At 42.0% G+C, this 12,339-nt stretch overlaps 1 protein-coding gene across 32 annotated transcripts in view; it reads left to right on the forward strand.

Annotated features, from left to right (window-relative positions):
- ANK2 (ankyrin 2) overlaps positions 1-12,339 on the forward strand; it is a 180,130-nt gene that overhangs the window by 89,544 nt on the left and 78,247 nt on the right. For all 32 annotated transcript variants that reach the window (XM_074541909.1, XM_074541911.1, XM_074541915.1 and 29 more), the window contains 4 exons: positions 1,160-1,258; positions 2,421-2,519; positions 10,593-10,691; positions 11,303-11,500. In XM_074541909.1, the coding sequence (XP_074398010.1) occupies positions 1,160-1,258; positions 2,421-2,519; positions 10,593-10,691; positions 11,303-11,500 (495 nt within the window). The remainder of the gene's footprint in view (positions 1-1,159; positions 1,259-2,420; positions 2,520-10,592; positions 10,692-11,302; positions 11,501-12,339) is intronic.

Here is a 12,339-nt window from a genome sequence, read left to right on the forward strand (position 1 = left end):
TCTCTGCTGAAGGAGGGAATGAATTATGGATGCACATGCCCACAGGAAGGTGCTTCCCTCTTGGTGTGTGCACACATGAGCAGGCTGCCAGGAGGCAGCAGTGATGTGAACTGAAGGGTGACAGCTTCCCTGGGCACCTGCTCCATGGGGCGTGCTCTTCCCTGAGGGGAAGGGCAAGGGCTGCTGCAGTGTTTGTGGAAGGAGAGCAGCACGTGCTCACATTCCTTTGTTCCAGGAGCAGCTTAAAATGGTGGTTTGGATACTGAGAGGCAGGAAACCCAGCTGAGAGCATGCTGTAGTCAAGAAGCCAGAAGTATTCCTCCCTTTCTATAACTATCAGCAAGATCCAATCAAATCAGTGTAAAGCTCTTCAGGGAAACCTCAAAAGCAAGGCCCTTTCTACTTGAATTACTTACGAGAAGAAAAGCTTGCTCCCTGTCCTAGTTTCTGAAATTTAATCTTTTTTCATGTTGTTGTCAAGAGATTGTACATCTCATAGCTGGAGCAGGTTTCACCTTCTAGTGTTCAAAACACAGCAAGTAAAGTGTGGGGTTTTTTATTTATGGATTGTGAGGTTTCTTCAGCTCCTTTGCAATCCAAATTGTATATAAATAATTATGATTCTTTTACTATGCTACTAAGTAGTTTCTCATGTAAACCAAAATCTTTAATTACATTTTGAATAATTACTGCTTTTGAAAAAAACAAACAAACAAAAGCTCAATATGGAATATGTTGTCCATATTTCTGTTTCTAAGAGGAGTAAAATAAGAGTCCAGCAACTTTTGTGATCATTTTTTGAACCCCAATAAATATACCCAGCCTAAAAGACCCATGTTGCTTCCAAATGGTAATAAGGAACTTGCTTTATTTTCTCTAAGGATGGCTAATACATTAATATTTTCTGTTATGAAAACTGATCTTATTGGCCACTGATGCAGGGAGTTGAGTTGGGGAATGAAGGAATGAAGCACTTTTGATTATCTCCCACCTGTAAACTGACTTCTCTGCCCAAAGGCTGTGCTCTAGAATAGCTATTCACATTCTGGATAAAATTGCCACGATGTGTTAGTTGGGCAGCATTTTGGACTCAGGCTCTAGTTCAGTAGCTGACCTTGTGAGAGAAGATGTGTGTAACGAGGGCTGTTTCCCTTTGTAGAGCGGCTTCACCCCTCTGCACATCGCTGCGCACTACGGCAACGTCAACGTGGCCACGCTGCTGCTCAACCGCGGAGCTGCCGTCGACTTCACCGCCAGGGTACGGACTCGCCCCTTCACCTGCCTGCTTCTAGGGGCCTGCAGAAATGGGGGGGTTTCTTTGGGTAACTCTGAGGCAAGAGCTGAGGGAAGAAAGGAGCAAAGTAATGCTGAAGTTCTGTTGGGATCAAAGTTGTCTCTTTTGCAGTAATTCTGAAAGGTTGTCTCTGTGCAATGTCCTGGAGGCCTTGGGAGTTGTGTAACAGCCAGTATTCCCAGCTGGAGGGAGCATGATCCTTTGGCAGCTCCAGAAAGCTGGTGCTCTTATAATGTGTCAGCTCCCTGTGGCTTTTCTGTTTGTTAGATGTACTCTGGAAATTGATGTAGGATTGGTTGGCTTTTTTGGTATTCAATATTTGCTATACTGCTTGAATTCCATGTTTTCACCTGTTACTCTTTTTCAAAACCAGAAAGTAAAGTATATGGCTGTTATACAAATTCAACAGTAAAAGAACTAATTAATCATGACTACTCTTTTATGGTAAACAACTGCTGAGTTACATGGTCCAGTCCCTTTGCTGTTGCACATTATGTAGTTTGGCATGAAAACCTCTGGTAATCTCAACCCAGCTTCCAGGTCACAAGTTTGCTGTTCGATTTTGCCAGACACACTTTGAATTACCTCAGGGTTCTGCCTTCCAGACTGACTCCCTCCTGCTTCCAATCTGGAGTAGCTGCTAATATTACCTCTTGCCTCACCCAAAGTGTTTTCAAGGACTTTCAGCCTACACAGCCTACACAGCCTACCACTCCTTTATGCTCTTGGCACTACGCAAGAAGGTTCCTTTGTGTAGGAGTGACGCATTTGTGTCCTCTGTGTACGTTGCAGTGATTGAAATGCTTCAGTGTTTTGTGACTATTGGCTCATTGGGACTCTGATACATGTTTGTGTATTTGTCTGGCCCTGGGGCTGCGATGTTTGCTGCTTGGGCAGATGCGCTGCTTCCTTCATTCAAGGACCCCAAAATGGAGAAGGACTCTTGCTTAGGAAGGAATTACTAACTCTAGCTTATATGGTGTGTGCCTAGCTCTGGTGCTCTAGCACATTCTTGTTTATTCTCTACGATGTGATGGTCTCATCTTTTGTGATCTGAACTCAAATTCACCCCCATTGCACACCTTCAGATCCATCCAGCTCATCGTTTGTTCTTTTCATGGTGTAGAATGGAATCACCCCACTGCATGTGGCTTCCAAAAGGGGAAACACAAACATGGTGAAGCTCTTGTTGGATCGCGGAGGGCAGATCGATGCCAAAACCAGGGTGAGTCTTTCTATTCCCTGAATATGATTTTGTCCCTTCTGGGGAAGGGACTGGGATTTTCTCCTTGCTTGCTTTTGGGGATTTATTGTGTTTTAATTTTATGTAGACTGTTTTCTAGGGTATCAGACTCAAGAGCAGCTGGTATTAGTGGCAGTAGGAGGCAGAAATGCTATTTCCTTCAATCTCCTGTATAACCTGACTACATCATACAAGAAAAAGCTGATGAAACTGATGTTTTTCAGGGAATAAGCCTGTTATTTGGTCATGACATGACACATCACATGTGATGCACAGCAAAAGGAAATGGAAGGTCTGGACTCATCCAAGCCTTTCAGTCCCCTGACCCCTAAATGTCCATGCTAGTTGCAGTATGCCCTGTGGAAGCTCTACTGAGCTCAGTCCATTTTAATTGGAGAGCTGATACAGAGGCAAGCAACCTCCTCAGAGCTGCATGTCTCTTCCCCAGACAAAGTATGGGGTAGGTAACTAGGTGACTCACTGGTTTCCTTCTCCCTGTTGTCCCATTGAAATGTCACATCATCTCTCTGCCCTTTATTAAGGGTGATTTCACAGTCATTCAGGGCAAAAACCCCCCCATCATTTTATATGGGCAGGGTTAAATATTTCAAATGGGATTTTGGAATCATCTGGGAAAACATTGTCATTTATTCAGACCGAGCTGCACAGGGCTCCTTCTTAGGAGCTGCTGGTATTTAGGTAGCTGGTCTGCAAAATTACATGTCCAAGAAACCAAGAGTGTTTTAGAACACAAAGTTTAGAGCTGGACATGAGAGTTTTTGTTTAACCTGATAGGAAGGTAGAAGATATTACAGTCAGCTACCCTTGGGGTTGATTCAACCTCTGCAGTTACTTGGATTTTAATTACATCAACCGTTTGTTGCTTCATAAACTTTGAAGACCAGTCATGATTATTGTGAACTCTGTATGTGACTGTGATTTGGTTTCTGATTGTGAAATGATATCTCACTATTTTTCTTTCATTTTTTAAAAACTCCTGCAGATGGAAAAAACTATCTCTCAGGCAGATGTACAGCAAATCACCCCTGCTCACATTTTCCACAATAAACACCTAAATCTCGTGGAGAAGAGGCATGAAATGCTAATAATACCCTTCAGTCAGGATATTCCACATGCCCCTGAGCATGTCATACAGAAATAGTTCATCTGGCCTTTGGAATGTCAGTATTGAATTCACCTATTTCCTGTTCAGTATTTAGATATTGTTCTAGACAAGTTGACACAGATGAATGTGGGGATGTTTTGGGTTTTAAGAGGTCAAAGTGTTTTCCCATCCCTGCTCACCCGCAAACATTGAGTGCAGTTGTGAATGAATGTGAGAGAACAGGATTTGCCAAACGTAGGTGGGAGGGACCAATTTTAGATTTGTCTCACTGTCTCTGCTCCCTGCCCTGTGTCAGCTGCTACATGGGCTCAAAATGTCAGTACAGAGATGTCCCTGAAAACCCATACAGGTATCCTAAGGCACACATATTCCAGCTTGCACAGGCTCCCTCTTCCTGTCACCTTCACCTCCTGCCTCTTCCCTGCTCCAGGGCTCGCGGTGGCAGCCGATGGCGTGCACCTCATGGTGGGGAAGATTCCAGAGCTTTGGTTTTGCTGTCCATGCTTTGTGTCAGCTGTTGGTGTTATCTGGGTGTGTCTCTCTTCTCCCTGTGCTCTGTCCACTCACCTCGAGTGCCTGGCTCTGGCTGTGAGGAGGCGGGATGTGCTCTGTCCCTGGCACAGACCCGCCTGCCCCGCTGCAGTACTAACACACCTCGCCTTCCCTGCTGCCTTCCCTCGGCTCCCCAGGAGCTCCTGCCGCCTTCCAGCAGGGCACAGTCACTGCAGAACAGAGGAGTTAAAACACTGCGATGTTTCACCGCCGAGTTCTTGTGCTCCACACCGCATCAAAATACACCCTGCAGTTAAAGCAGCCCTCGCTGCTTTCGGTCTGTTTATTTTTAGCTTGCTTTGTTACATGAAATCTGACGCTGCATAAATTAAGATGCAAAAACTTATTTTAGGGGATTGCAGATGATCTTCAGTGCTTCAGGTTTGCAAAGTTAATCTGTGAAAGCTTTCTATGTTTGAAAATCTTCCATTAGAGTGATTATTAGCAGCCCCTGTGTTGCCTAAAAATATAAATTAAAATGTCTATTCCTCAAAAGGAGTAAATGATGCATGTGTCCTGCTGTTCCATAGTTAATGCAGCATGTCAAAGGAAAGCTCTGCTTTCTGCAGAAATTAGTATTTTTATTTTCTATACATTTCAGAATGTGTTTGCTGAAATTTTATGGCATTTCTCACAAAGCCATAAAAATGTAGACATAATGGTAAATCTCTTGACACAGTACGTATTTTAAAATAATATTTTACTTTTTTTTTTGCAAGGCATACCATTTTTCTCAATCAAGTCCTAAGTTTTTAAAATGTGAAATTTAATTTCTTTTATATTACATCCAAAGCAGAAATGGAAACTCCATTCTTAAAATAATAGGATACTTTTATTACTACTATCTGTTAGAAATATTATTATAATATTATATAATAACAAAATATCATCTGTAACAGTAGATAATTATTATATTATAATAAAATACTAAAATATTATTTTAACATATATTATTATATAATGTCTGTTATATGTTTTGTGACTTCCATTTACATACAAGCCTTCTCTGGACTTTTGTTCATGAAGTAATTAATGGGTAAAATTACCTATCCTAAAATATTTCATATTCAAAATTTTACTCAATCCTATGTTATCTTTACATTTTTTTGCAGTAGTAACAATTTAAGTGGCATCATTTTATTTAAAATTTTAATATTTGGCCAAAATTCTAACTCCTGCAGATTCTGATGATTAGTTAGAGTTAGGGAGTCAGAGAAATTGTGCAGAAATTTGTTCTCTGAAAGATGGTGGAAAGTTTAATTTATGCTTAATTCACTGTCAGGTGATCAAGGGTAGCATGGCAATTCCCAGTTCTCCCTTTGAGGGAAGGAAGCACAGTGCCAGGGCCACAGCATTTACAGTCTTCCTGGAACACACTAAGGATTCTTACAGGGAATTATTGTCAGAATTTAAAAACAATTTTAGCATGGCCAAAATGCATGTATTTCTATAAAAAGGAGTCTTCATATAATAGAATCTTAAGAGTATGCACCTTCAGAATGTGGAAATGTTGCTGGCTATTACAAGGTTTTAGGAATATACTTTCTGAATGCAGCTTTTGTATTATCTCTATCATCTCTCTCTATAGATTGTATGGGGAAAAAACCAAGAATATGAGATTGTTTTGATTTTGCATGCTTTTTTTCTTTTTAAATGCTGTTTAATTCACAGGCTTTTATCACCTTACTGGAATTTCCATTTTTGTGGGAGTAAGCAAGCACCCTTCAGAGGGGGTGGAACACTCTCCCCTGTCTCAACCATTGAAGCTGTCACACACTTTGTCGTCTTCCTATTCAATCTTGCCAACATTGAAATTGGATTTTTGTTGCTCTGGGACTTTTCTTAAGTCTCCTCCTGCAGGTTTTCATCCTGAATATTTACAGTTGAATAAAATCCATGGAATGAAGGAGAGCATCCAGTCTTGGAAGGGCAAAATTCTTGTGTGGGGCAGTAAGTGTTCTGTGTGCCCGCAGCGGGGCAGCTGGAGCAGGGAGAGGCATGGCAATGGTGGGACAAGGGCTGGTGCACCCCTGGGCTTGGAGAAGGGCCACAGAAAGGAGGAGCTCAGCTGGAGCTCAGAGGAGTGGCAGGTCACTCATGTGAATAGCAAAACAAAAGGAAGGAAACTGGGCAGCACAACTCAGATTTGGTTGGTTTGGGTTTTTTTTTGTGGGAAATGTGCTTCAGACATCCCTTAACACTCATTCTGGAAACCTACTGAGATATTATTACTAATAAATCTTCTTTTGTACATCTGTGTCCTGACAAAATAGGCTTGGCTCTGCTATTTCCCCATGGGAGTAGTAACCACTACAGCAGGAACCTGGCCCTTCCCTGGCACTGTGCTCTGTACTGTGTTTGTTCCTGCAGTAATGCTGCTGTGACATTTTCTCCTCATCTTCTTACATGCACAGAGCACTAATAATTCATTGTCAGCTTTTGCTGTTCCTAAAGCTCTGGCAGATTATAAATATCTAATCACAATGCAGATATTTCCTATAAAAAATTTAGTGGCTCCATATAATGTTTACAAGGGAGTGGGAAGGTGTATTGTATGAATTGTCTAAGCAAGTTGTCTAGTAAATTACTATTGTTTGGAGTTACTTATGTTACTATCTTAATACTCAAGCAAGCACATGGTATATTTTTTGCTGTATTTTTCAAGTTTGTGCTGTGAATGGCGACCTGGAGGAATACTTTACAGCATGTTTAATTATGCCAAGAGCTTAAAGCAAGAGGAAGACTCACCTTGTTCATTTTTAGAGATTGGGTTTAGTCGTAATGAAAAATGAACAAATTAAAATCCCTTTATTTGTCAAGAAAATTTAGACAATTTTGCATATTTGACATATGAAATACTAAAACTTTACTTCACCCTTATGAAAATGAGAACATGCAACTGCAGTTTAGAATAATTCGTTGATAATTTGGCCTTTGATGTTCATTTCTAGAATTAGTTTTTGGTTGAATGAGCGCTGAATGTGAGCAACTGTCCTGTGAATCTGTTGCCCACATCATTTCCCATTAAACATCCCTCATAAGCACAGCTGCTTTTTGTCTCTGTGTCTCTGCTAAGCTGAAAGAAAACATTTGTGAAATGACCAAATAATTCATCTTTGGAAGCCCTACAGTTAGGAGTCATGCACAGCATTCAGAATTAATTCTGCAGGTTAAAAATGACCAGTGATTGATTTTCAAGGAAAAAAAAGCACAAGTTTTCCTTATATTTTGAGAAGCGTTTGAGAGAGAATTAACATTGATGGAATTTCCTGCCTTCCATGCACACAGAGGGGATTGCATTGCCATTTCTCAGGGTGACCCAGCTGTTGGTTACATCACAGAGTGAGTTAGGAGAGTACCACATTTGGGAACAGCAGAGCACCAGGTGTAAAATGTCACTGGGAAGATACAAACATTTAACTCTTCATTCCATACAATGCAGGGCAAGGAGATAATTGTTAAACTTCTCTAAACATCAAATTGCTGAATTTCTTGTCTCCTGACATGGCAGCCTTTGTGTTGATGGGATATCCATTATCTGTGCTTCAATGTCTGTGTCACTCTGATCCAGAGCTGGATGTCCTGTTGGGTGGTGTGTTGGTCACTGTGTGTTCTTCAATTAGCAAAGGAATGACTGACAAAGTACTTAGGCCAGCTCCTGAAGCCTCTTTGAGAGCATTGAGGCTCATGGCAAATAGATAATGGTGCAAAAAAGGATTTATTTGGTACACCAGTGTGTCTCTTCATGTTGGCTCATGTCAGCTTGTCTGCATTGTCTTCTTTACTGATTCTGCTACTACAACAGCTTTCTCTTTGAAATCTCCCTCATCTTTAAACAACAGATATAAGCAAAAGAATTAGAAGTATTAAATACACAATAATTTTTAAATATACATTGTAGGGGGATAGAATATAAGTAAATAAAGGTAGTATAGAAAGTAATCTTACCCCCTAAAGAGTTGCAGCCGGGTTAATTATTAAAGATTAGGAGTAGGCCTGACTTTAACAGGCCACAGCTGTAGCCAATAATAAGAAGAGTGTTATAAAAAAGTGGGTTGGTTGGTTGAGGGGATCTGGAGTCAGTTGGCTGCTGTGAGAAGAAGGGTCAGTGCTGAGAGGAGCTGCCTACCAGAAACATCAAGGAGGTACCAAACTCTCTAGCAATGTGGAACCTTTGCAATATAGTGACAATAGAATTCTTGCAATGTAATGGCAACAATACATGATGTTTTCCACACAGCAGAAAGAGAGAAGGGAAGAGGGTTCTGTAGGAGGTCCTCAAAACACCTATGGCAGAGTAGAGTAGGATAGGTAGCAAATTTCTATCTCTGTTTTGAAAGGGAATTGTAGGTAAGAACAAAGAAGAAATCATTGTTTTAAATTATGTAGAGTTTTTTTGTTTTAGCCAGACATTCTTGAGGAGTTGATGCACTTCTTAGCTGATATTTTTCTTCTTTTTCTCCCTCTTGGGATTTGTCCTGCTTTTGTTCAGGGATTCATGCAATTTTTCTTTTTTTGCTGTTTTACTAAATAGAGTAACATCAAAGCCACCATGCAGATAAGGGAAGTGAACCTCCCACATTGATTAAAAATGTAGAGCACAAGAGGCCAGAAACTGGAAAGAAATACCAAATAAATACCTTCCCTAGAAATGCATTTGGGATATATTCTTACCTTTGTAATGCCAGTGGGAATTATCTGTAGGAATCCCTCTGGTAATGAGATGATAGCATACCTCAGTTGGTCATAAAAAAGGGCTCAGAGGACTCTGAAGTTTCAGTTCATAAAAAAAAGTAAATTAGTTCCACCTAATTCTTCCCACTGACCCCACCTACCAGTGCTGAAGGCCACGAATTCTGCTTTTGGGTTTGATCTTTCACCTGTGTAATTTCAGTGCAAACCTTCTGTAGGATTTAGGAATGCCTCTGACACAGTGAGTACCCAGGCACACCTAACCCTGTCAGTGTGTCACAAAAGCCTCTGGAAAAAGGAGATAAGTAAGGGAGAAAATTCTTCCTGTAGACTTCAGCCCCTTGCAGCTGTGGAGCTTTGTGGTGCTGCTCACTTGGAAAGGCCTTTGTGCTTTGGAAACTGGGCATGAGAGACGCTCTGCTTCTTGGAACTGCCTTTTGTAGGGTGTTATAGGGCAGGGTTTGCCACAATGAGCTTGCAGTTGCAATGGCACTGTGTAGTCTAAAGCTACTTTTAATTTAAAAGCAAAGTGATGCTGGTTTCCTCCAAACCCCAACAAGGTAAACAGTCCATCTGTGTAAGAAGCAGGGTCACCAACTCATCCTTAGTGCCATGTTTTGGCAGTTTTGCTACTTTTTTAGCCTCTGTGTAATTCAGACCTGCATATTGTCCTTTTAATCAAGCTGTTTCTGGATTCCTCAATGGGATCATTGCAATAACAACGTGGATATCACACAAGATGAGTGGCATGTCTCAAAAGGAGAAGGCTTTTCTTGCAATTAAAAACTTTGTTGTTTCACCTTGGTAAAGCCGCCTCTGTTGAGTGAATGCTGATGACATCTCTGAGTGTGTGCTTGAACAATGCTAAGGAGATGAAAACTTGGCTTTTCATATCCTACGTGTTACCTTTTTTCAGTCATTCAGCACTAATATTCTTTCACAACCATTTTTCCAGCCTCATATTTATTTTTCTGCATTAAGTCCAAACTATACAAAAGCTACCTAGAATTCATTCTCCCATCCAAATAGTTCATGAACACATCTTTTACTACTGCTGTGATCATTAATAGTACCCTGAGTGAGTCTTTTGATACAGAATCGTGTTCTGCAATGGAAAAAACTCTTGTGGAGTTGGTGGTCTGACAGCAATTTTAGAAAAGAATTGTTAGCTCTGTGTTCACCCCTAAATCTCAGAAGTGAAAGATTTGGTTATTTTTCTCTTGTTTTAAAATCTTTTTTTATATTGATGCCTGTTTAAAAGCAAAAGAAAATTCTGGAGCAATTTTTCTGGTGATGAAACATCATCTGTTTCATCCCTGCATTAAAAACAATCCAAGGACACGGGTTCATTCATGGAGCACCCTCAACCCAGGGAGAGGCAATGCTGTATCAATGCCATGCAGAGGCCAGGGAGGGGAGGAGGCAGTGCTCCCTCATATTATCCTTTGAGAAGAGATTTCAGCACACAATGAGCTTTCTCCCTCAAACAGTAACCTTAGTGTGTCCTTTACTGGTGCAAGCAAGGACAGGGATGAAACTTCACGCTGTGGAGCCAGCTGCAGTTAGGAGTCAAAAAAGGAGCTTTTTCTCATGTGTGGGGCTGCACTCCTGACAGGCTGTTCCCCAGAGTGCCAGGACAAACAACTGGGGATGTGCTCATTTGTCTTCTCTCCTTTTTCTTGAAGGATGGACTCACCCCACTGCACTGTGCAGCACGAAGTGGCCACGACCAGGTTGTGGAGCTGCTCCTGGAGCGAGGTGCCCCCCTGCTCGCACGGACCAAGGTGTGCATGGGCTCTGTCAGAGTATGGGACACCTCTGTAACCTTCCACAGAGCTTACAGTGTCCCTGAGAGGACAAGGAGGAAGACAGCAATGTTACTGTCCTCCCAAAGGAGATGTATTAATGGGAAGAATGATCCAAAATTAGGTTTGCTTACATAATCCTTTCCAAATGCATGCAAACTGTCCATCTCTCCAGTATCAGACTAAACACAAGATGTGGAGTGCTACTGCCAGCACTTCCCTTGTGCTGCTTCCTGAGCCAGTAGTACGCAGAGATGTGAAAGCTGGGTCAGTCACTCCTGAGAGGTGATTCCTGGTACATATTTTCTGACCCGTCACATACAATAACGAGGACAGTTTCTCCTAGTTATTTTTTCCAACTATTTCGGAGTTGGAAAATTATTTGTGTCTTCTTCCTCACATCTGGAGAACATACATCTAAAATAAATGCATTTCCAACAAGTTCTGTGTCTTTGGTGAAACTAATGAGGGGAAGATATTTGTATAATAGCAGAGCCCACTGAGCAGCGCCTCACAACAACAAATGTCCTTCTTACATGTACCACAGTCTAAGTGGGGATTACTGAAGCTGCTGTTCTGTTCTGTCACAGAATGGACTCTCCCCACTCCACATGGCAGCCCAGGGGGACCATGTGGAATGTGTCAAGCACCTGCTGCAGCACAAGGCTCCTGTGGATGATGTGACACTGGACTACCTGACTGCTCTGCACGTGGCCGCTCACTGTGGTCACTACCGTGTCACCAAGCTCCTGCTGGACAAGAGAGCCAACCCCAACGCCCGTGCCCTGGTAAAGCTGTCCCACATGGGTCATGGAACAAAGCTGCCTGGTAGCTCTTGCCAGGAAAGCTGAGTGAGAACTGTCAGCAAACTCCACAGCCTTAAGTAGATGCAGTAGCCACAGGGGTGTCACACTTGCTGGTTACCAGTCCTGTGCCTTGTGTGCTTAGGCCTGGTCATGGAACACACCCCTTGGCAAGTGGCTGTGTGGTATGGTATGTCAGGTATGGAACTCTGCAGAGTCCCTAAAATCAGAGCAGGTTCTGGCTGATGTTGATGTATACATTGGTGTTTTAATGAATTAATGGCTCAGGGGTGATAGAATACACAATTTCTGGACTTTCAACTGAATTAGTAAATTAATTGCCAAGGCAAAACATATTGAAAAGCTAATATTTCTGCATTTATGAAATGATGACAGTTTCCTCTATTAGGTGCCATTTTGCTTTCCAAAAAACAGTTCTTATCCTTACAGGACAGCAGGTATGATTCCTTTTACTCACTGATCAAACCATTGCCCCTAACAGTGAGGAAAACATCACATTTGACTCTGGAAACATTTGGAGTCTTTAATGTATCCAAAGCCAGACAAGATTGCAATTTTCTCTACTAGGCACAGTTAGCTGGCTGGGTGTTCATGTACCAACATATTGCACTCTGTCAGGAAGAGAAGGAGTCTGTGAACACTTGAGGTTCTCCTGTGTGGCCAGAGTTGTGCCATGGCCAGCTGCACTGGGGACCTCTACAGAACCCCACTGCAGGGCACTCAGCCTTCCCCAGCTTCCTGCCCACACTAGGACCCACTGTTTTTCTGTGTAGGCTCTCCCTGTCCTTTGCTTCCTTGGAACC

This window comes from Zonotrichia albicollis, chromosome 5, assembly GCF_047830755.1.
Source record: "Zonotrichia albicollis isolate bZonAlb1 chromosome 5, bZonAlb1.hap1, whole genome shotgun sequence".
NCBI lineage: Eukaryota > Metazoa > Chordata > Aves > Passeriformes > Passerellidae > Zonotrichia > Zonotrichia albicollis.